The sequence below is a fragment of the Alnus glutinosa genome, chromosome 11, assembly GCF_958979055.1.
Source record: "Alnus glutinosa chromosome 11, dhAlnGlut1.1, whole genome shotgun sequence".
Taxonomy (NCBI): domain Eukaryota; kingdom Viridiplantae; phylum Streptophyta; class Magnoliopsida; order Fagales; family Betulaceae; genus Alnus; species Alnus glutinosa.
In genome coordinates, this window is record NC_084896.1 from 27,405,499 (window position 1) to 27,428,429 (window position 22,931).

The window sequence follows — 22,931 nt, forward strand, 5'->3', positions numbered from 1 at the left end:
TTATCTTTATATAAATTTATAGTATGTATGTGCTTTTGGTCGTGATTTGGATCCTAATGTTTTGAAAAGAAGATGCGTTTGAGTACCTTTCAATTCATGGCGGTGAGATTCTTCCTTATGATTTTGTTGATAACAAGACCGATGTGGATAGTTTAATCTCTCACCCAAGGGCCAATGCTATGAATGAGAGTGAACAGTAGCACTGCAACTGCAGTATTGACAAACAGAGCAGAATTTAGTAATGTAGCAAGAGGTATAGGACGAGTTCTCTCTAATTACTCCACCCTAAAAATGCATCTTGTTCTATTATTCCCGTTGCAATTTTTGGTTCTATTTTTTTTTGTCCAATTTTTTGAGGCATAACCCGCGGGGATCCCGCCCCTCAACCCCGCCCCATCCCCACCCTCCTTGTGCGGGTGCATGGGGAAATTTGCAGGGTGCGGGTTCTCTTTGGGGAACCTGCACCTCTGCGGGGCGGGGGCAAAAAACCCCCATCCCCGCCCCCCTCGCCCCATGCTCAGCCCTAGGGAAAAGCCTTAAATCCAATTTATGCATACTATGTTTAGTAGCAACCGTTTACCATTTGTGGAGACATAGAAATGACTTACTTCATTGAAATACTTCTCACACTGAGGAAAGGTTATTGGCCCAGATAAATTGGGAAGTGAGGTCGCGTATTTTGGCTCAAGGATTTACTAAGAAGACTGCAACTAGTATTGCTTTAGTTAATAGATGGCATTTGCAGTCATTGCTGCAGTTGTAATTGTTGATTGCTTGAAGCTATTTAGGGGGTAGGTTGTTGGTCTATTTGGTTTGTAGATGAGTTGTATTGATGTTGGTTTTCCTGCGTTGATTTGCAGGTGCGTTGTATTGCTCAGTTTGAGCTTTGTTCCAGTTTTCGCTGGAGGAACTGTCTTGCAATGTTTCGTTTAATAAAAGGTTTAATTTCTCAAAAAAAAAAAATGAGATGCAGATGAATTCCTTTTATAAGATCAGAAATGACAATATAAGATGCAAACAATACCTGACTCTGGGGTTTGGCAGTTCGCAAGGAGGTTGAAGAAGATGAAGATACGAAGAATCGAAGATCGGCATCGGCACAGTGTGAGGAGAGGAGAAAAAGGGAGGTTATGGCCTGTGCAGCGCAGGGGACGGGTGGAACTCTAGGGAACTTGGAAGAAAAGAAAAGAAAATAGAAGGGTGGGCGGCGCTAGCTAGGGTTTAAGAACATCCTCATTTCTCCTGGAATGATGTGGTTAACTAGTTTAAAGGGGGGACGAATAACAAAAGTTTGAAATCAGCTCTTTGTAGGCTGAGTTTGGGAGCGGCAGTGTATCATCTCTGGAAGCAGAGAAACGATCTTCTCCATGGCAATTCTGCTAGATCAGAAAAGCTCTAGTGTTGCAAATTAAATGGCAAATACGTGGAAGGTTGATTGCTAAAGGATCAATGAAAATGATAGGGGATAAAATTGGTCTTGTCCATCTCTGGAACCTCCAAACTTTAATTCAGGTTTAATTTGAGTTTTCTAACTACTGTTGGGTTGTGTTTGTTTTGGTTGGTTTTTTGCTGTTGCACTTTGACATTGCAACTATGCTAAGTCGAGGGTTGTCCTGACCATGGGGAGAAGCCTTAAATCCAATTTATGTAGACTGTGTTTAGGAGCAACCGTTTACCATTTGTGGAGACAATAAAATGACTTACTTCATGGAAATACTCATCACTCTATGGAAAGGTTACTGGCCCAGATAAATTGGGAGGTGAGGTCGCGTATTTTGGCCTGAGGATCTACTAAGAGGATTGCAACTAGTATTACTTTAGTTAATAGATGGCATTTGCAGCCCTTGCTGCAGTTGTAATTGTTGATTGTTTGAAGCTATCTAGGGGGTAGGTTGTTGGTCTTTTTGGTTTGTAGATGAGTTGTATTGATGTTGGTTTTCCTGCGTTGATCTGCAAGTGCGTTGTATTGCTCAATTTGAGCTTTGTTCCAGTTTTCACTGGAGGAATTGTCTTGCAATGTTTCATTTAATAAAATGTTTAATTTCTCCAAAAAAAAAAAAAAAGAGATGCAGATGATATTCCTTTTATGAGATCAGAAATGAGAATATGAGATGTAGACAATACCTGACTCGGGGGTTTGGCGGTTAGCAGGGAGGTTGAAGAAGATGAAGAGGCGAAGAATCAAAGATCGGTATCGACACAGCGTGAGGAGAGGAGAAAAAGGGAGGTTGTGGCCTGTGCGGTGTAGGGGACGGGTGAAACTCTTGGGAACTCAGAAGAAAAGAAAAGAAATAGAAGGGTGGGTGGCGCTAGCTAGGGTTTAAGAACATCCTCATGTCTCCTGGAATGATGTGGTTAACAAGTTTAAACGGGGGACGAATAACAAAAGTTTGAAATCAATTCTATGTAGGTTGAGTTTGGGAGTGGCAGTATATCATCTCTGGAAGCAGAGAAACGATCTTCTCCATGGCAATCCTGCTAGATCAGAAAAGCTCTAGTGTTGCAGATTAAATGGCAAGTACGTAGAAGGTTGATTGCTAAAGGATCAATGAAAATGATAGGTGATAAAATTGGTCTTGTCCATCTCTAGAACCTCCAAACTCTAATCCAGGTTAAATTTGAGTTTCTTAGCTGCTGTTGGGTTGTGTTGTTTTGGTTGGTTTTTTGCTGTTGCAATTTGACGTTGCAGCTGTGCTACGTCGGGGGTTGTACTGACCATGGGGAGAAGCCTTAAATCCAATTTATGCAGACTTTGTTTAGGAGCAACCGTTCACCATTTATGGAGAAATAGAAATGACTTATTTCATGGAAATACTCCTTACACTGAGGAAAGGTTACAGGCCCAAATAAATTGGGAAGTGAGGTCGCGTATTTTGGCTCGAGGATCTACTAAGAGGACTGCAACTAGTATTGCTCTTGTTAATAGATGGCATTTGCAACCCTTGCTGCAGTTGTAATTGTTGATTGTTTGGAGCTATCTAGGGGGTAGGTTGTTGGTCTGTTTGGTTTTTAGATGAGTTGTATTGATGTTGGTTTTCCTGCGTTGATCTGCATGTGCGTTGTATTACTCAGTTTGAGCTTTGTTCCAGTTTTCACTGGAGGGATTGTGTTGTAGTGTTTGGTTTTATAAAAGGTTTAATTCATCCAAAAAAAAAAATGAGATGCAGACGATAATCCTTTGATGGGATGAGAAATGAGAATATAGGATGCAGGCAATACCTGACTCGGGGGTTTGGCGGTTAGCAGGGAGGTTGAAGAAGATGAAGAAGCGAAGAATCGAAGATCGGCGTCGCCACAGCGTGAAGAGAGGAGAAAAAGGGAGGCTGTGGCCTGTGCTGCGTAGGGGACGGGTGGAACTCTCGGGAACTTGGAAGAAAAGAAAAGAAAATAAAGGGGTGGACGGCGCTAGCTAGGGTTTAAGAACATCCTCCTGTCTCCTGGAATGATGTGGTTGACTAGTTTAAAGGGGGGACGAATAACAAAAGTTTGAAATCAGCTCTTTCTAGGCTGAGTTTGGGAGCGGTAGTGTATCATCTCTGGAAGCAAAGAAACGATCTTCTCCATAGCAATCCTGCTAGATCAGAAGAAGCTCTAGTGTTGCAGATTAAATGGCAAGTACGGGCAAGGTTGATTGCTAAAAGATCAGTGAAAATGATAGGGGATAAAACTTGTCTAGTCCATCTTTAGAACCTGCAAATTCTAATTCAGGTTTAATTTGGGTTTTCTAGCTGCTGTTGGGTTGTGTTGTTTTGGTTGGTTTTTTGCTGTCTTAGTAAACATTGCGGACAAACTGAATACCATGCCCTGGATATACGGCAGAGGAACAGAACCAACACTTCTCTATCCTCATCTTATTTTCAACTTACTAACAAATCCAAATTCCTGAAATAAAATTTCAAATTAAAAAATTATCATGAATAAGAAATCCAAACAATAAGAAAAGACGAACAAAACATTCACTACCTAATCATTTAATGTTCAATCTATATCATCCATTAAAGTTCATTTCAATGTTTTCCATCATGAAATTCCTATTTTCTGGCAGTCAATTCTGTTTCCAAAGTTAAGGTTGGTATTAACAAAAAATTCCAAACCCAGAAATGCCACAAAATGTATTTGCTGCGTTGAACCTTCCCAAAATCTAAAAATTAGAAACAAAAACACACCAAAATGAAAGAGAAATAATTTTGGCACCAAAACCACAACTAGAACTTTCCAATATATAACAATTAAAGCACAAATGAACCATCTTAGACAAAACCCAGATAAACCCATTGTTAGTGTCCATTACCACTGAAAGTTTGATCAATCTCTTCTCGTTGTTTATGTCCCGCTCGACATCTAAATTCCAGACCAACAAATACAAAACACAAAATAGCAAACTAAAGGATACTGAACTAGTGTCAATAATCACAAAGTGAAGAAGCACATCACAGTGAACTTTAGGAAAAGCATTTTTTTTCTTTCTTTACGTGGCCAAAAAATGCAAAATCAATAAGTTCCCAAAATCAAAGCCAACAAAAAAAGGAAAACAAAAGAGCAATGAGATGCAGATGATAGTCCTTTTATGAGATGAGAAATGAGAATATGAGATGCAGACAATGCCTGACTTGGGGGTTCGGCGGTTCACAAGGACTACCCTAAGTACCAAATCAAGACGAAGAGAAGAAAATCCAAGCAAAACAAATCAGAATACGAAAACTTGTTTAAATAGGCAAAAAAATAAAATAAAAACATTAATAGACAGATTCTTTTTTTAAAAGTCCTAATCGAAATGAGAGAACAATTAGGAAGCTCCAACCATAAAGCATTCTAATCTGTCATTAGATTTCCGTAATTTTACAAAAACACTAAGAGAGAGAAAAGTTAAGATCTAATTAAAGAAAGCAATACTTTGTGTCCAGATCCTCAACAATAAGTCGAACTAGCGAACCGGGAACGAACGAAGACGGTGAGGAGAAGCAAGGCTTGTAGTTAGGGTTTCGAAATGAAACCAAGGAGGAGGAGAGGACCGTGTAAGGAAAAAACAGATTGCCCTCAGAAACCCTGGCTCGAGGTCATGTAATTTTTTCCTCATATTAAGGCTTCCTCTACTTCAGAAATCAGGGCGTAGGCATGATACATGTGAAGAAGAAGGCAGGGCGTGAGCGTGAAGGCAGGCAGCAGATTTCCGAAAGAAAAGGGCTTAGGGCAAAACTCAAAAGGCAGAAAATGGAAAGGACCGAAAAGTCCTCGTGTAGGCTGATGCTATTAAGGTGTACAAGCCAAAAGGGTTGGGGCTTTTTTTTTTAATAAACTAATGGACCCGGTCCCGGGTATAACCGGATTTTTTGAAGACCAGTACCCGGGACCGGGTCCGGGTACCAACCCGGTTTTCGATTTTTTGGAGTCGGTTAATGCCGAGATCCGGTTTCGGTTTCGGTTATAACCGGTCCGGATTTACACCCCTATCAGGGAGGTTGAAGAAGATGAATAGGCAAAGAATCGAAGGTCGGCGTTGGCACAGTGTGAAGAGAGGAGAAAAAATGGAGGCTGTGGCCTGTGCGGCGTAGGGGACAGGTGAAACACTCGGGAACTCAGAAGAAAAGAAAATAGATGGGTGGGCGGCGTTAGCTAGGGTTTAAGAACATCCTCATGTCTCCTGGAATGATGTGGTTAACAAGTTTAAAGGGGGGACGAATAACAAAAGTTTGAAATCAGCTCTTTGTAGGCTGAGTTTGGGAGCGGCAGTGTATCATCTCTAGAAGCAGAGAAATGATCTTCTCCATGGCAATCCTACTAGATCAGAAGAAGCTCTAGTGTTGCAGATTAAATGGCAAGTACGGGCAATGTTGATTGCTAAAGGATCAACGAAATGATAGGGGATAAAATTGGTCTTGTCCATCTCTGGAACCTCCAAACTCTAATTCAGGTTTAATTTGAGTTTCCTAGCTGCTGTTGGGTTGTGTTGTTTTGGTTGATTTTTTGCTGTTGCAGTTTGACTTTGCAGCTTTGCTAAGTCGGGGGTTGTCCTGACCATGAAGAGAAGCCTTAAATCCAATTTATGCAGACTGTGTTTAGAAGCAACCGTTCACCATTTGTGGAGATATAGAAATGACTTACTTCATGGAAATACTCCTTACTCTGAGGAAAGGTTTCTGGCCCAAATAAATTGGGAAGTGAGGTCGCGTATTTTGCAGCCCTTGCTGCAGTTATAATTGTTGATTGTTTGGAGCTGTCTAGGGGGTAGGTTGTTGGTCTGTTTGGTTTTTAGATGAGTTGTATTGATGTTGGTTTTCCTACGTTGATCTGCATGTGCGTTGTATTGCTCAGTTTGAGCTTTGTTCCAGTTTTCACTGGAGGAATTGTGTTGCAGTGTTTGGTTTTATAAAAAGGTTTAATTCATCCAAAAAAAAAAATGAGATGCAGACGATAATCCTTTGATGGGATGAGAAATGAGAATATGGGATGCAGACAATACCTGCCTCAGGTGCTCGGCAGTTCGCAGGGAGGTTGAAGAAGATGAAGAATCGAAGAATCGAAGATCGGCGTCGCCACAGCGTGAAGAAAGGAGAAAAAGGGAGGTTGTGGCTTGTGCGGCGTAGGGGACGGGTGGAACTCTCGGGAACTCGGAAGAAAAGAAAAGAAAATAGAGGGGTGGACGGCGCTAGCTAGGGTTTAAGAACATCCTCCTGTCTCCTGGAATGATGTGGTTGACTAGTTTAAAGGGGGGACGAATAACAAAAGTTTGAAATCAGCTCTTTCTAGGCTGAGTTTGGGAGCGGCAGTGTATCATCTCTGGAAGCAGAGAAACGATCTTCTCCATGGCAATCCTGCTAGATCAGAAGAAGCTCTAGTGTTGCAGATTAAATGGCAAGTACGGGTAAGGTTGATTGCTAAAAGATCAGTGAAAATGATAAGGGATAAAACTCGTCTTGTCCATCTCTAGAACCTGCAAATTCTAATTCAGGTTTAATTTAAGTTTTCTAGCTGCTGTTGGGTTGTGTTGCTTTGGTTGGTTTTTTGTTGTCTTAGTTTGACATTGCGGACAAACTGAATACCATGCCCTGGATATACGGCAGAGGAACAGAACCAACACTTCTCTATCCTCATCTTATTTTCAACTTACTAACAAATCCAAATTCCTGAAATAAAATTTCAAATTAAAAAATTATCATGAATAAGAAATCCAAACAATAAGAAAAGACGAACAAAACATTCACTACCTAATCATTTAATGTTCAATCTATATCATCCATTAAAGTTCATTTCAATGTTTTCCATTATGAAATTCCTATTTTCTGGCAGTCAATTCTGTTTCCAAAGTTAAGGTTGGTATTAACAAAAAATTCCAAACCCAGAAATGCCACAAAATGTATTTGCTGTGTTGAACCTTCCCAAAATCTAAAAAGTAGAAACAAAACCACACCAAAATGAAAGAGAAATAATTTTGGCACCAAAACCACAACTAGAACTTTCCAATATATAACAATTAAAGCACAAATGAACCATCTTAGACAAAACCCAGATAAACCCATTGTTAGTGTCCATTACCACTGCAGGTTTGATCAATCTCTTCTCGTTTTTTATGCCCCGCTCGACATCTAAATTCCAGACCAACAAATACAAAACACAAAATAGCAAACTAAAGGATACTAAACTAGCAATACCATCGATAATCACAAAGTGAAGAAGCACATCACAGTGAACTTTAGGAAAGCATTTTTTTTTCTTTCTTTACGTGGCCAAAAAATGCAAAATCAATAAGTTCCCAAAATCAAAGCCAACAAAAAAAGGAAAACAAAAGAGCAATGAGATGCAGATGATAATCCTTTTATGAGATGAGAAATGAGAATATGAGATGCAGACAATGCTTGACTCGAGGGTTCGGCAGTTCGCAAGGACTACCCTAAGTACCAAATCAAGACGAAGAGAAGAAAATCCGAGCAAAACAAATCAGAATATGAAAACTTGTTTAAATAAGCAAAAAAATAAAATAAAAACATTAATAGACATATTCTTTTTTTAAAAGGCCTGATCGAAATGAGAGAACAATAAGGAAGCTCCAACCATAAAGCAATCTAATCTGTCATTAGATCTCCGTAATTTTACAAAAACACTAAGAGAGAGAAGAGTTAAGATCTAATTAAAGAAAGCAATACTTTATGTCCAGATCTTCAACAATAAGTCGAACCAGCGAACCGGGAACGAACGAAGAAGGTGAGGAGAAGCAAGGCTTGTAGTTAGGGTTTCGAAATGAAACCAAGGAGGAGGAGAAGATCGTGTGTGGCCAACAGATTGCCCTCAAAAACCCTGGCTCGAGGTCATGTAATTTTTTCCTCAGATTAAGACTTCCTCTACTTCTAAAATCAGGGCGTGGGCATGATACATGTGAAGAAGAAGGTTCAAGACTTCAAGAAGAAGAAGGCAAGGCGTGAGCCTGAAGGCAGGCGGCGCATTTCCGAAAGAAAAGGGCTTAGGGCAAAACTCAAAAGGCATAAAATGGAAAGGACCGAAAAGTCCCCGTGTAGGCTGATGCTATTGAGGTGTAAAAGCCAAAAGGGTTGGGGCTTTTTTTTTTAATAAACTAATGGACCCGGTCTCAGGTATAACCCGGTTTTTTGAAAACCAGTACCTGGGACCGGGTCCGGGTGCCTACCCGGTTTCCAGTTTTTCGAAGCCGATTAGTGCCAGGATCCGGTTCCGCTCCGGTTATAACTGATCCGGATTTACACCCTTAGCAGGGAGATTGAAGAAGATGAATAGGCAAAGAATCGAAGGTCGGCGTCGAGACAGTGTGAAGAGAGGAGAAAAAAAGGAGGCTGTGGCCTGTGTGGCGTAGGGGACGGGTGGAACTCTCTGTGAATCTGTCAAAGATTTTAGTGGGTGGAGTTTCAAGGTTTCAAAGTGAAAACAAAAAATAAAATCTTGACTTTTTGAAGGTCTGGGTGGAGCTTTGTGTCAAATTAATAGGTATTCTTTTTAAATAAATTCTTTCTCTCTCATTTGTTTTCACGTGGGCTGAACACTTTAGAGATTCAAAGAGACAGATTTGATAAAGGTTCAAAAATTTTAAGTTGTTTCTCTATTTCCCAAGATGTAAATAAATAAATCTTAGCCTTTTGCTTCGTAGAGTAGACGGCCAAGCAATTCTAATTTTATTGATGGGGCCTGGCGTGCCAAAAAGCCTAAGCATGAGTTCTGACATTCTTATGTTGCAGAGTTATTTATGGAGCAAAAGAATTGCCGATGCTTTGAATTTCTTCAGTGATTTGCGCCAGAGATGGAGGATCAAGAGAAAATTGTGCAACTTCTTTTTTTTTTTGAACAGAAAATTGCACATGGCCATGGTCAATCACATGGCCAACAACTATAACATGTTTGAATTTAGTGATAAAAAAAATGATGAATTTAATTATTTAATTAATATTTTAGTACTCACCCTTATTAAGTGAGGCCCAATACATGTAATATTAAATTAAAATGTGAGATAAATTATAAGGATAATGTTTGGACTTAAAATTTTTATTTTGACACCACGTTAAATTCATACTTATCTCAAAAGTTTAACCTCATAAAAATAAAAAATAAAAAAAAATAATTTAATAATTTAATTAATATTCTAAAAAGACCATATGTTCATGTATAAGGTAATTTCTTTTCTCACCTCTAGAAATAACTTTGCATGTCGAATCGGTCTAAACTTGAAAGTTACGTTTTGGTGTCATATTTCTCTTTCTTTTTTCTTTTTATTTATTTTTTTAATATGAGGATGTCATATTTCTCAGAGGTGCATATATATATATATATATATATATATATATATTATGCATAGAAACCTAAGAGAAGTCGGTGAACCGGGTCAAATAGTCAAGAAAAGTGAGTGAACCGTGTCAAATACTCAAGAAAAATGGGTGGTCAAGTAAGTTATGGGAGAAATTCAAATTTGGCCCTTAATCAGGATTTTATACGATTTCAATCTAATCCTTGAGTTTTTAATTTTGACAATTATGTTCTTAAATTTTGTTTCAATTTCATTTAGCTATATAGGGCTCTCCACTAACCTATTGTCCAATTAATTAACGATGTGTCACGTCAGGCCAATCAATTAGAGCCACATGACTCTCGTTTAACACATGTCAATTGTATATACTAAATGGCATATTTACTTTGAATTACAAATATATCATTAACCTAGCATAAAAAAATAAAAATAAAAAGAGAGAGAGGTAATCGGCCAACCCTCACCCAATGATGGGTGGTCGCTCTTCTCTTTGATGGGCATCCTCCCCTTACAGAGAGTGTGGCCCCTCTCTCTCTCTTTAATTCTTTTTTTTATTAAGAGTATATTTATAGTTTAAATTAACTATGATACACAATCCGTGTCGTGTTAAATGATGGTCACATAGCATCAATTAATTGGTCTGATATGGTATACTGTTAATTAATTAGACATAAAGTTGATGGAAGGACATAATTAAAACTCTAAAATTTTTTAGAGAAACAAACTGTCAAAATTAGAAACTCAAAAGATTAAATTGAAATCGCACGAGGACCAAGGACTATCTGAAGCAATATGGCTTCTATAAATGCTGTTGTGGGTTCTTTCTCACACATAAACCCATACTGAAGCAAGATGGCTTCTCCAACTTGTCCTCATTTTTGTTCTCTCTTGCTTCTACTTGTTCTTCTTCCTCTCCTTCCCTCTGTTTTCACCTTCACCAAAGACGACTGTCTATCGCTGAAATCACCTGTACTTGTGGAGGATAAATCTCCGGTATACCTGTCCCCTTCAGGCGAATTTGCCTTGGGATTCCGCCTTGTTCAAGGAAGTCAAAACTTCTTGCTTGCTGTCTGGTTTGATAAAATAAAAGATCGAACAATAGTTTGGTCTGCAAATGGCAATAAACTAGCGCCCCCGTCGTCTCAATTTAAGCTTAGTAGCGATGGTGAGTTTGTACTCGATGATCCCGATGGCGGTCTGTTATGGAAGGCTCAAACGAATGGAAGCAAATCCACTTGTGCAGCTATGCTGGATAATGGGAACTTTGTGATTCTAGATGAGAATTATAGTCCTATATGGGAGAGCTTCAAAGAGCCTACTGACACAATTTTGCCGGGCCAAATACTGGGCATGCCTAGCATCCTCCAGTCTCGCAAATCCGAGACAGATTATGCTGATGGGCGCTACCAGCTCAGATTGCAGGAGGACGGCTATCTGGTGCTTTATCTTGTATCTCTGCCATCTAAAAAAGTCGTTTCAGCTTATTGGGCGACCAGAACAGTGAACTGGACATCACAGTTAGTCTTTGATGAGGCAGGTCGCATTTACATCAAAGATGGGAACACATCAACCACCTACAACGTTACCAGCGACGACCCAGGTTCAAACCAGCAGTATTACTTCCTTGCTAGAGTCGATCATGATGGAGTCTTCACATTATACAAACACTCCAAAAATGAGAACAATGCAAGTGATGGAAGCTGCAGTTTATCTTGGTGTGAGGTGCAAGAGATTCCTGATGATATTTGTACGACAAGAGCCAATAATGCTAATAGCATCGGGTGGTGCGGGTATAACAGCATTTGTGAGAAAATCAGTACAGGCCCGGCAGTTTGCCGCTGTCCTGACAGATACTCTTTTTTGAACCCATCTGACCCCAGGAAAGGGTGCAAACCAGATTTTCCACTGCCCAGCTGCCAGACTGATGGATGGGAAGCAGATAAAGAGCAAGTAGATTTTATAGAATTTCCCAACGTCGACTGGCCGCTCTCTGATTACGATCTTAAGGATGGACATGGGGTTGACAAGGCGACGTGTCAAAAACTATGCCTTGATGATTGCTTCTGTTCAGCGGCCATTTATGAAGATAAAGGTGGGCTTTGTTGGAGCAAGAAGTTTCCAATGTCCAACGGAAGAAGCAGCCCAAATATCACTAAATTAGTTCTCCTCAAGGTACCTAAAGGTAATGTTACAAATAAGAAAGACAAGTCCACTCTGGTACTTGCCTTGGCAGTGCTCCTTGGCAGCTCCACGTTCCTCAATATCCTTCTCCTGATAGCTATTTCTGCAGCTCTTTTCTACTTGTACCATAAAAAGCTGAATTCGGCAAGCATCGCAAGCACATCTGCCACAAAAATGAGAAGCTATACATACGAAGAGCTTGAAAAAGCAACTGGTGGGTTCAAGCAAACATTGGGTAGAGGAGCTTTCGGAACAGTTTATAAAGGGGTCGATGCATCGGATCCTAGGAGATTTGTCGCGGTCAAGAAGTTAGAAAAGGTAGTAGGCGAAGGAGAGAAGGAGTTCAAAACAGAGGTGAGTGTGATATGCCAGACCCACCACAAGAATTTAGTCCGCTTGCTTGGCTATTGTGATGAGGGGGAGCACCGGCTTCTGGTGTACGAGTACATGAGTAATGGCTCTCTTGCTAGCTTTCTTTTTGGGATATCCAGGCCTCATTGGAACCAAAGAGTGCAAATTGCTTTTGGAATTGCAAGAGGTTTGATGTACTTGCATGAAGAGTGTAGCACCCAGATCATCCATTGTGACATAAAGCCTCAAAACATACTCTTGGACGAGTACTTCACGCCTAGGATTTCTGATTTTGGATTAGCAAAGCTTCTGTTGGCCCAGCAAACCAGAACACATACACAAAGAAGAGGGACTGTTGGGTACTTTGCACCAGAATGGTTCAGTAAGGCATCAATTACGGTTAAGGTTGATGTTTACAGCTTTGGTGTGATGTTGCTTGAGATCATTTGCTGCAAGTCCAGCGTCTCTTTTGCAATGGGAGAAGAAGAGGAGGCATTGATAGATTGGGCTTATAAATGCTACATAGAAAAAAGACTAGAAAAGTTGGTGGAAAACGATGAGGAGGCAAGGAATGACATGAACAGGCTAGAGAGGCTAGTAATTGTGGCAATTTGGTGCATTCAAGAGGATCCTTCGCTCACGATGAAAAAGGTTACACAAATGCTCGAGGGAGTGGTTGATGTTCATGTGCCCCCATGCCCTTCATTGTATACCTCTCCTCCACCCATAATCTCTTAACTTTTGAGTCTTCAATGCCCATGGGTGATACGTGACAATTTGTCTCACGGGTTTATATCCTATAACAAAAAAAGTCTTGTAGTAGCAAGACTCTCTTAATTTATAATTTCATTAGAAATGTAAGAATATAATAACTTAGAGATAATAAGTTATCTTTATTGATAACATTAGAATTACGATTAAATTAAGATTTAAATGTTATAGATAATATGTTATCATTATTAATAACATTAGAAGTGGTTTATTTTAGTTAGTCTTTTACTTTGCATTGTAAGTGTCTATTTAAAGACACCATAAGTTCTTTAATATAATTAAGTAAAGATTAATATTATTCAACTCTAGAATTGATTTGGGATATGTTAGGGTTCCTCAAACTACCATTATTCTATCTGTTATGTGCTTAAGAAATTAATCCCATAACAATTTGCTATAGATTCAACATTCTTGATTTGTTGCTGTTAGAAGAATTTGTTAGGGTTTATGGATATTTTGGTCATTGTAATATTTCTTTAAAACCTATATTATAATAAGATGTGTGAGGTTGGCTTGGTAGATCAACCTAAGCCTCATCTTTTCTTTCCATGCAAACCTTACTATAACATGGTATCAGAACCTAAGGTTTAACCTTTTCCCTACTCGCTTCTCCCTGCTTCTTCTCCTTTCATTTTTCATTTTCTCTCACGTTTTTTGTCGTTCTTGGTACTGATCGAAGACAACTGAGTACTGGACTTAAGGGGTCAATGGCGTCAAGATTACCATCACCAGTGGTGTGATCCTAGCAGGTATCATCGTCTAGTTGGACAGTTGAGCTATCTTACTATCACCAAGCAGATACTTCATATGCAGTTAGTATTGCTAGTCAGTTCTTGGAGGCTTCTCTAGTTTTACATTGAGAATTTGTTACTCGCATTATTCAGTATTTGAAGAGAGCCCTTGGTCTTGAGATACTATATAGACTGAATAGACATCTCTGTGTAGAAGGTTTTACTAATGTAGATTAGGCATGTTCTCATTCGGATAGACAGTCTACTAAGGGATATTGTAAATTCTTAAGTGGTAATCTTGTAAATTGGAAGAGTAAGAAACAAACAAGGGTGGCGCGATAGAGTGCTAAAGTAAAGTACAAAGCAATGGCTCATACTACTAGTGAGTTGACATGGTTACAACATTTTCTTTAGGAGTTGGGTTTTCAGCTCCTACTCCTATCCTGTTATTTTGATATAACCAGAATGCTTTACACATAGCATCTAACCCGGTTTTTCATGAAATGGTCAAACATATTGAGGTTGATTGTCATTTCATTGAAGACAAAATACTCAATGGAGATATATTTACAACATTCGTGAAGTCTAGAAACCAGTTAGCCATTATGTTTACAAAGTCTTTATGCCGTTACCCGCTAGAGTTTATTTGTTCAAATCTAGGTTATATGATTTTGAGCTTTATGTTATTTTAGTGGGGCTATCAGCCCAAGTATTACTAAAGTCAGGGTTAGTGTTTAAACCCTAGTCTATTTAAGCATAATTTTGTACTGTGATAATTAGTTTTAAGATGTATTAGGTTTCATTCTCTTATACATCTCTTTCACATTTCTTTTGCAAATTGATCATTAAATTTATGGAAACCACGTGTCCCACAGATTCAATAGTGGATTTGCACATCTCTTGTACGAAGATAGGCAAGAGATGTGCAAGAAAATAAAATCAAATATTTCTCATTAATTTTTAACGAATAAAGAAATAATCGATTGTTGTCTGTCTTCCCCCTCTTTACCCCTCTCTCTCTCTCTTCTTCCCCTTCTCTTCTCAGCTACTTCTCTCTTTTCGAACTTTCTTTTCAGTTGCTTGTTGTCACACATCAAAATATATATTCAAATTTCATCATCAAAATTTAATCATTCCATCCATTCATTGAAGATTTTTTTTTTTTTTTTTAATGACAAGGAACCCCTTCAAGGCAGGGTTACTTCGTGTACTCACTCCTATCAGATAAACCTCGGACCCATGTAAAGTACCCCCTCTATACGGATCGAGTAATACTCCAAGTTCGCCAATGGGCTAACCCCAAAGAATTGTTTAAACCCAAAGAGATTCAAACCTTAAACCTCATGGGACCACCACAAAGACTAAGGAGGCCATCTGTTGAAGATATTAGGACAACAATTTTTTCTTCAAATTGAGTTAGAAGAAATTTCTCCAAACTGGCATATGTTTTTAGAGCATGCAATTCTCACGAATACAGAGTCACCAGTTTGGTGGAAACCTATCATTTTATAAATAGAATTGCTGATGAGGCAAACATAGTCACCATATTGCACACCACATCACTTTTAAGTTCTTCCTCTCTTTCTCACCTCCACCCCCAATAGCCTCCTTCGATCCCTCTCCTCAAAAAAATGGCTCCACCGCTTCCCCCCAACCCCACTCTCTCCTCTGACCTATCTGCCCAAAAACTGACTTGTTTTCCAGAGCTACACCAAGAATCCAAATGAGGCCAACGTTGATTTCTCAGAAACACATCAATGAGATCCAACCAGCTCAATGGCAACATAAATGTAATCATAGAATTCCAAGATACCAACAAGTCTTTAATTGGCATCTATCTTTGCCACATATGTGCATACTCTTTCACCCAACAAGGCCACCATAGAAAATAGCTACATTCATCACAAAAGGATAAACATGTAACAACTTTATGAATAATTTGAGGTCATTTTTACAAATTTTTGACCAAGAACCTCCCAGCATTTCTTACAAAATGGTATTACCTCTCTTATCTAACACAGAGACAGAAGTCTTGTACCCAAAAAAAAAAAAAATCACTTACATATATCATCACAAAAATTACAATTAAGACAGAAAATATTATCTCACCTCATAGGAAGATATCACATCCCAATTCTGGCTGCTAAAGGAGCAAGTATTCCTTATAGTGAAAGCCATTTAAGCCTGCCCAAAAATCCCAATAGAAATGATTTTGTCAACAATTATTAAGATGATCAATAAAAGACCAGATTACAATATAAAATGCAACTAATAAAATTGAAAATAAGAAATTGTGGAACCAAGATCTCTAAGAATTTATATGACAACACCTATATAGTACTGCTAAAAGTAAGAACAACAAAACTCAGTAGCACAAGCTCGTGAAAGAAACAACCAACTCCAAGAAAGGCCAGCATCAATGACGATTATGTATCTAATTTTGTATCTCAACAAGTAAAAAAAAAAAAAAAATGTTTACCCTAAGTTCAGCCCACAACTCCAAAAGATCAACATGATTGAAGATCAAGTAATATAAGTAAACAAATAATACAGAGGGAGGATGAGTCCCATTAACCATAAAGCTTCAACATGTACAGAGGGTACAAGAGGGAAATTCTACTAATAAAAGAGTACCACAGAAGATTTACAGACATGGAAAAAGACAAAAGTTGTGTCATAGATCATTATTAGATTTTTGATCTAATGGTCATTTTAAAAGCCACATCAGTTTTGAGAAGACTCAAAGAGGACACGAGTCTTCCTTTTATCATTAGTCTTCTAAGAGACCCACAGGAAGCTGGTCCCTTGTCTCACACTTGGCCACGTAACATCTACTTAATACACACACACATTCCTCTCAACCAAATTAGAAACGGGATCAAAAAAATCTTGCTCATAGAACAACAGAACAACATATAGATGGGAGACACACCTCAACTATAATGAAGTTAAACTTGTAAGGTATAAGGGTCAGTCCCGAAGACCAAGTTCAAGTTCAAGCTCATCATCCTGTTCAAACAACTTTAGAAGACGTGCATACTGCTCTTCTCTCTTCTTCTTTTGCCACAACTTGAAAAGGAACAAAAATACCAGCCCAAGGACCACGAGCACGAGGATTACAATGAGTACTATAGATCCAGTGCTGCTACTGGAAGTAGCATGAGTCTCAGTCTTTGAACCATCTTTTAGTATTCGAAAAGTCATCAGAAAACCCTGAAATAGTGAAGACCACATAAAAATCCAATATTCATTGCATACATGCACTGATTTCGTTGGGGGAGAGAATTTTTACAGCAAAGCTAATGCCAGAAGTAGAGTCTGTCAACATAGCCATACCATTAAGCTCATATCCTAGACACCCATGCTAGTTCTTTCCGGATCAGGATTATCTGAGATAACTCTACGGTGAAATTCTTCAAATCCTAACCATTACCTTTAGTAAAATGGTTCAGATTTTGTCACCTCAGTATCTATAACTTTAAAGTAGTTCTCAATTTTTCCTTAATTCATGGTATACCACTAAGTTGTATGCTTCCTGGGAAAATCTGAACCATTTAATTAGAAATAATGGTTAGGATTTGACAAACTCTACCATGGAGTTACTATAGAAAATCTAGAGGATCCTATTCCTTTATTTACAGCCATCAAAATACTAACCACAAACACTATATAGAATTGAATACTTTCAATGCCAATGATCCCACATGTCTTGATTTTGCAGCAATCAAAATAAGCGAATCGCAAAGAATTAAACCAAAATACAAGCAATTGTAACTCTTTTCAGCTATAAAATTAAAAAAAATAAAAAATAAAAAATTCCCAATTTGGCTGCTTTGAACGTTACAAAAGCAGTAGAACCCAAAAGGCAACTTCCTTTTTGTTTAAACCACAATTTGAAATTACAATGAAACACAAAAAATTTCGAATTTTAGCATGAACAAAACTTAAAAAAAAAAAAATGAGCTAGGTTTTTATTATTAAATTCAAGAAACATAAAGATAAAGATTTTGAAACAAATTTATTTTCTCTGAATAAAGCATGAAGTTTTGTGAAATTCAAAACGAATTTGCAACGCGATGTGAATCAGAGACAAATATAAACAAGATTAAGCATGAATTTTATCTCAAATTATATGATATCATAGATTTTTAATCAATTTTTGCAAAAAAGAAAGGAAGGGGTAGAGATCTGAGAGACGAACCTGAAACGAATAGTTGGAGAAAGCGAGGCCACCAATAAACGCAAAACGCAACTATATGCGTTTTCAAAATTTCATTCTCTCTCTCTCTCTCTCTCTAACTTTTTCTCTCTCTGGTATTTCTCGGCAACTACGCTGCCGTTTTTTGAGAATTAAAAAATGAAGAGGGTTTTTTTTATTCTATTTTTCGAACGCCTGTTGTATTCTTAAATTTTTTTTTATATTGCTTTTTCTTTTCTTTTTTCTTTTTTTTAGTAAAATGCAAGAAAAAAAGTTTTGCTTTTTTTTATTTTTTATTTTTTTAATGTTATTATTGACATTCATTCAGCACACACATGTTATCTATGTCAATTATTTAAAAAAATAAAATAAAAATTACTTAAAACATGACATATTTGTCGTATATATAATAAATAAGTGTGAAGAGTATAATTATTAATTTTTTTTTTTATGAATTATTTTGCTTGCAACCACTTTTTTCTTGGGTCTCACAAATGTTTTTTTCATTTGACCAGAAGAAAGAAAAAAATAAATAAATAAACTATTTTTCAAAGATTTATGGACGATAGAGGGATAGAGCTTTTATCTAAATTTGGTCTGAAAAAAATTCTTCAATTTAGATACCTTTAGAACATGCACGTAAAAATGGCATAGTCTTATCAAAATGCATATGAGAACTCCAACTCAATTTGTTTTTCCTTAGAAGTGCATGCTTTTCTTTTCTTTTCTTTTCTTTTTTTTCTTTAAATATAATTTGCCCTTTAGTATTAATTTTCAGACCTCATTGATTTACGTTATTATTATTATTATCTGTCCTAATAAATAATGCTGATCTTGAATTGGACGCTATTAAAAGAAAAAAAAAAAAAAAAAAGAGTTGATGGGCATTGCCACGTGAATGAGATAAAAGTCGAGAGGCAGAATCTGATGCTAGGGCAGAATCAAAGACCTGGAATTAAGCCCCTTCAATTCTGATCAGGCAAAATATACAAATTTTGAAGTGTCAATTACTGCAAGTATCATCAGAAAACCAGCACATATTGGAGTTTCAATCTGAACAAATATTTGAAGCAGAAGTCACTGCTAGACTGCATTCTTTTTGCCATGTCTTCATTTGAATCGCAGCATTATAATCTCACCATAAAAATGCTGCTTGTTATGCTAGAAGGTCAGTCACTTTAAAATCATAAAGGAGACGGGCCAATATATGATGCACATATTGACACCCATGAACATTTTTGTGCAACCTGAGTTTAAACAGTAAATCAGTAACACCCATTACTCAAAAAAGGAGGCCAACTTCAAACTCCTTTTGGTTCAATATTTGCATACCATCGACGTACAAGCAAATATCTAATGCAAAATGATTTCTATTATATAGGCTAGACATACCCGACACAAACAAGTAGAAACAAGATTATAAATAAATAACGGGTCCCTCAAGAACAAAATGGCTAGGGTTCAGTCTGTTAAAAACAAGCACAAAGAAAAACTCTACCACAAAAAGGACACAATTAAAACACAACTTTTTAGCCTGGAATTGGGGGTCATTCACTTGAAACACTTGGCATCCAAAAGAGGCTCTCCCTCGAAAGGCTCATGATCTTCAATCATTTGATTGACACGCTCCTTTTGGGCTTCATCTGAAAGATCCACCTTCTTCCAGTCATAAAGCTCCATGTCATAGCACTCATCGATCACAAACTGTGGTACTTCTTGCCCACGGAAAAGCCACAGCCCCTGCACCTTGAATGGTGGGTTGGAACCGATCACTAGCATCTTCCCGAAAGCGTATTTGCGAGCTAGATCCATCCTCTGAAGAAATCCACTGACCTTGTTAAGTGTTACAAAGGAAACAGTGTTCTCATCATTGTACTTGTAATCACAGAACCAGAGAGAGTATCCCTCAGGATCATACATGTCCCAGAACCCTGCAACAAACATGAAACAATGATGAAGAGGAACTTATTCACAGTGCAAATTGCATAATTAATTCCATATAGAGAAATAGACCAATTAATAATGGTCTTCAAGATCACAAAACTAAAAGCATCGACAAGGTATTTGAAGTGGGTGCAGATACCTAACAATTTATATAACCCAGTAATTTTAATTAATGCATAAACATAATCCAAACGTACCCCTTTCTTCCACAGTATATATAAACCATTAAATTAACCTTAACAAAAGATAACTACACAGGGAATACAACACAACCCATTCATTTGAATCAGAGTCTTTTAGAAAATTGACATATGCTTCTTTTTTATAGGTAGAAAATTGACATATGCTATCATCAGAGGACGACAAAAATAGTCAAAATGAGAGATACCTTTAATAGCAACCTCACGGAAGTTGGTTTTGGTGTTTGAGTACAGCCTTTTCCACTCATCAAGTATCATCTTACTTGGGGGAAGCAGGTCAAGAGCATTTTTAGGTTTGGGCTTTGGAGCCTCCTCTTCCTCATTTGATGGCTCCTCCTTTTTGGCCTCTTTCTTGGGTTCATCCTTGTGCTTTGGTTTCGCAGATTCTTTTGGCTGAGCAGGCTTCTTCGCAGATGGAACAGGTGGAACAGACTCACTCTGCTTCACCTCACCCAGGATCTTCTTGAAATTTGGCTGATTAACCAAGGTCCAGAAGTATCTCTCAACATGAGGGAACTCAGAGGTAAAGCTCTTAGTCAAGACGAGGCTGAACCCAATGTATAAGTTGCAAGTCAGAACAATGTCAGCCAGGGTCACGGAATGCCCAACCAGGTATGTGTTTGAAGCAAGATGAGTGCTTAGAGCTCCCAGCGCTCTCTTCAATGCAGAAATTGCAGCTTCCTCGGCCTTCAAGCAAAAACGAATTGCCCAAAAAGTAAGGGTGGAGCATTATATGATAGGATTATTAACATTTTTGGTGTTTTATCTTATACACTTCCTATGTATCTGGTGCACCTTACGCTTTTAATGATATTTTGATTACTTAAAAAAAAATTATAGGGAGATGAATAAAAAATAACATACCGGAGGAAGGTATACAGCACGTCCCATTCTAGGTCTAAGCCAAGCCCCAATATTAGCATCAATTTCCAACGACGCAAAATCGATCCACTGCTCAATATGAGCCTGAAAATTCAAGCACCCAAAATGAGCATAATTCGCACACAATCAGAGAGAGAGAGAGAGAGAGAGAGCAACAGTAGCAACAGGGGTCTCACATAATCAATAAGGGAAGAACCATATAGAGGATTGTCAGCCTTCAGGCGAGTAACTACAGCAACAAATAAAAAGCCCATAAGTTCCAATATAACAAGTAACAATCTTCACAAAAACCCCAAAATTCATAGATGGGAAAGGAAAATCTATAGTACTTTTTTTTATAATAATAATTTATTGAAGAAGAAGAGAAACAACCATCTATTGGGGTGAAGAATTTAAAAAGTTAACAAAATCTACAAGATTGGAAGAGGAGAAATTAGGAACAATCTAGAAGGGAAAGAAAAATCTATAGTATTACCATAACGTGCTATAGCATTGCTCTCGAAAACGGGACCATCGGGTGTTTCCAACACAGGAACCTGGAAAACAACAGATTTAATGACAGAAAATTCTGTCAAACTAAAATACTAAGTACCAGGTATGAACTGCCATGAATACCACAACATAGAAGTATACCTTCCCAATAGGGTTCATCTTGAGAAATTCGGGAGTCTTATTAGAGACACCCATCTCAAAGTTCGGGGCCAGCTCCACTTGTACACCGGTGTACTCTGCAGCAATGAGTGCCTTGTAAGCATTTTTGTTGGTTTTCCCGGCATGCAGGATCTGCGACAGTAGATCAAACAGCCCTATCAGAAAAGGAAGATCACTCGAGCCATGCGATTCGGAAACAAAAATTATTAATCAATTGCGTTGGATTAGTGGATTCACAGGGGTTCATGCAGTTGCAATGCAATTATTCAGAAACCCAAACAAATCATTCCAATTGTACTTCGTCCACGGTACTCTTCTATTCCAAGAAGCAAAAATGTACTCAAACATTACAATTAATAAAATAATAAAAAATAATAATCGATTTTTTTCAGTTCCGAATTGCAACAAATTAGAACTAAACTCTAAAACTAAAAAGAAAAGAAATTCACGTGAAAAGATGCTAAAAGCAATCAAATCCCTGGCCAACGCCCAGGAATGAATAAAGATAAAGATTCAAAATTTGAACTCACCAGAGCCATGGCTTCACGGAAAAACGTTTCGCTCCGATCTCAGATCTGACCACAAAAACAAAAACGAATCCTTAGAACAAAATTCACTGCACAAAACGAGGCGTTCGATTCAACGGAAAACAGATTCAAAAATCGAAGAAATTTTTGGATACAGAGACGGACACAGAGAGAGGGAGACCTGCGAGAGAGAGCGTTCTTCCGAAAAGAGCTGTGAGGGAGAGGGAACGATACTGCGAGTCTGCGATAGATAGAGACTAGAGAGAAGCAAAGTAGGGTTTTTGTAGGGAGCGAAAAATCTAAGAGCCCACAACTTCTTTGGGCTACAATGAGTTCATTCGATAATCCACAGCCCAAAATACCCGCTTACAGCAGGCCCTCGTATATCTCCGTTTATAATTTTGAAATTTTTAAGAGTAATGCTATAAATTAAGGGTAGTAATTTTGTGTTTATGTGTCTGATTTGAATTGTGTTAAAATATAGGTATAAAATTATATAAGTTAACTCTAATCCGACTCATTCTTTCTCTGAATGGCGCGTTTCTTATGTTAATCGAACTTGTAATGTTGTGGCTCATACGTTGGCTCGCTTGGCAGCTCAACAGGGTCTTCATCGAGTCTGGGTTGAGTCAGTTCCTGACTTAATCTCAGAAATCATCTGTACTGAACAATGGAGTTCTCCTTAAATTGTTTTATTAGTTATGAAACTGATTTAAAAAAAAAAAAACTATA

At 38.0% G+C, this 22,931-nt stretch overlaps 3 protein-coding genes across 4 annotated transcripts; 1 reads left to right on the plus strand and 2 right to left on the minus strand.

Annotated features, from left to right (window-relative positions):
• Positions 1-10,614: 10,614 nt before the first annotated feature.
• Positions 10,615-13,076, plus strand: LOC133882481 (G-type lectin S-receptor-like serine/threonine-protein kinase LECRK3). The gene has a single exon (XM_062321668.1). It carries the CDS (start codon positions 10,616-10,618, stop codon positions 13,031-13,033), a length of 2,418 nt encoding a protein of 805 aa, XP_062177652.1. The 5' UTR covers position 10,615; the 3' UTR covers positions 13,034-13,076.
• A 2,633-nt stretch (positions 13,077-15,709) lies between these two features.
• LOC133881740 (uncharacterized) lies at positions 15,710-18,149 on the minus strand. 2 transcript variants are annotated; one of them, XM_062320760.1, is made up of 3 exons: positions 17,999-18,149; positions 16,730-17,010; positions 15,710-15,981 (listed from the first exon to the last, which is right to left on the minus strand). In XM_062320760.1, exon 2 carries the CDS (start codon positions 16,999-17,001, stop codon positions 16,768-16,770), a length of 234 nt encoding a protein of 77 aa, XP_062176744.1. In that variant the 5' UTR covers positions 17,002-17,010; positions 17,999-18,149; the 3' UTR covers positions 15,710-15,981; positions 16,730-16,767. The 2 variants fall into 2 exon arrangements, with proteins under 2 accessions (XP_062176744.1, XP_062176743.1); XM_062320759.1 differs by lacking the exon at positions 17,999-18,149 and adding an exon at positions 17,134-17,277.
• A 1,200-nt stretch (positions 18,150-19,349) lies between these two features.
• Positions 19,350-22,494, minus strand: LOC133881717 (elongation factor 1-gamma). Its single transcript, XM_062320726.1, has 8 exons — positions 22,381-22,494; positions 22,203-22,247; positions 21,655-21,804; positions 21,497-21,557; positions 21,198-21,250; positions 21,004-21,105; positions 20,328-20,826; positions 19,350-19,926 (listed from the first exon to the last, which is right to left on the minus strand). Exons 2-8 carry the CDS (start codon positions 22,209-22,211, stop codon positions 19,547-19,549), a joined length of 1,254 nt encoding a protein of 417 aa, XP_062176710.1. The 5' UTR covers positions 22,212-22,247; positions 22,381-22,494; the 3' UTR covers positions 19,350-19,546.
• Between the last annotated feature and the right edge of the window lie 437 nt (positions 22,495-22,931).

Bases quoted from the DNA above. Each gene is read 5' to 3' on its own strand.
- LOC133881717 (XM_062320726.1), bottom strand. The intron at 20,827-21,003 runs GTATGTTATTTT...TTTTGCTTGAAG, and splicing joins GTGCTGTATACCTTCCTCCG to GCCGAGGAAGCTGCAATTTC. The intron at 19,927-20,327 runs GTATCTCTCATT...TGTTTGTTGCAG, and splicing joins CCGTGAGGTTGCTATTAAAG to GGTTCTGGGACATGTATGAT.
- LOC133882481 (XM_062321668.1), top strand. From the start codon at position 10,616: ATGGCTTCTCCAACTTGTCCTCATTTTTGTTCTCTCTTGCTTCTACTT.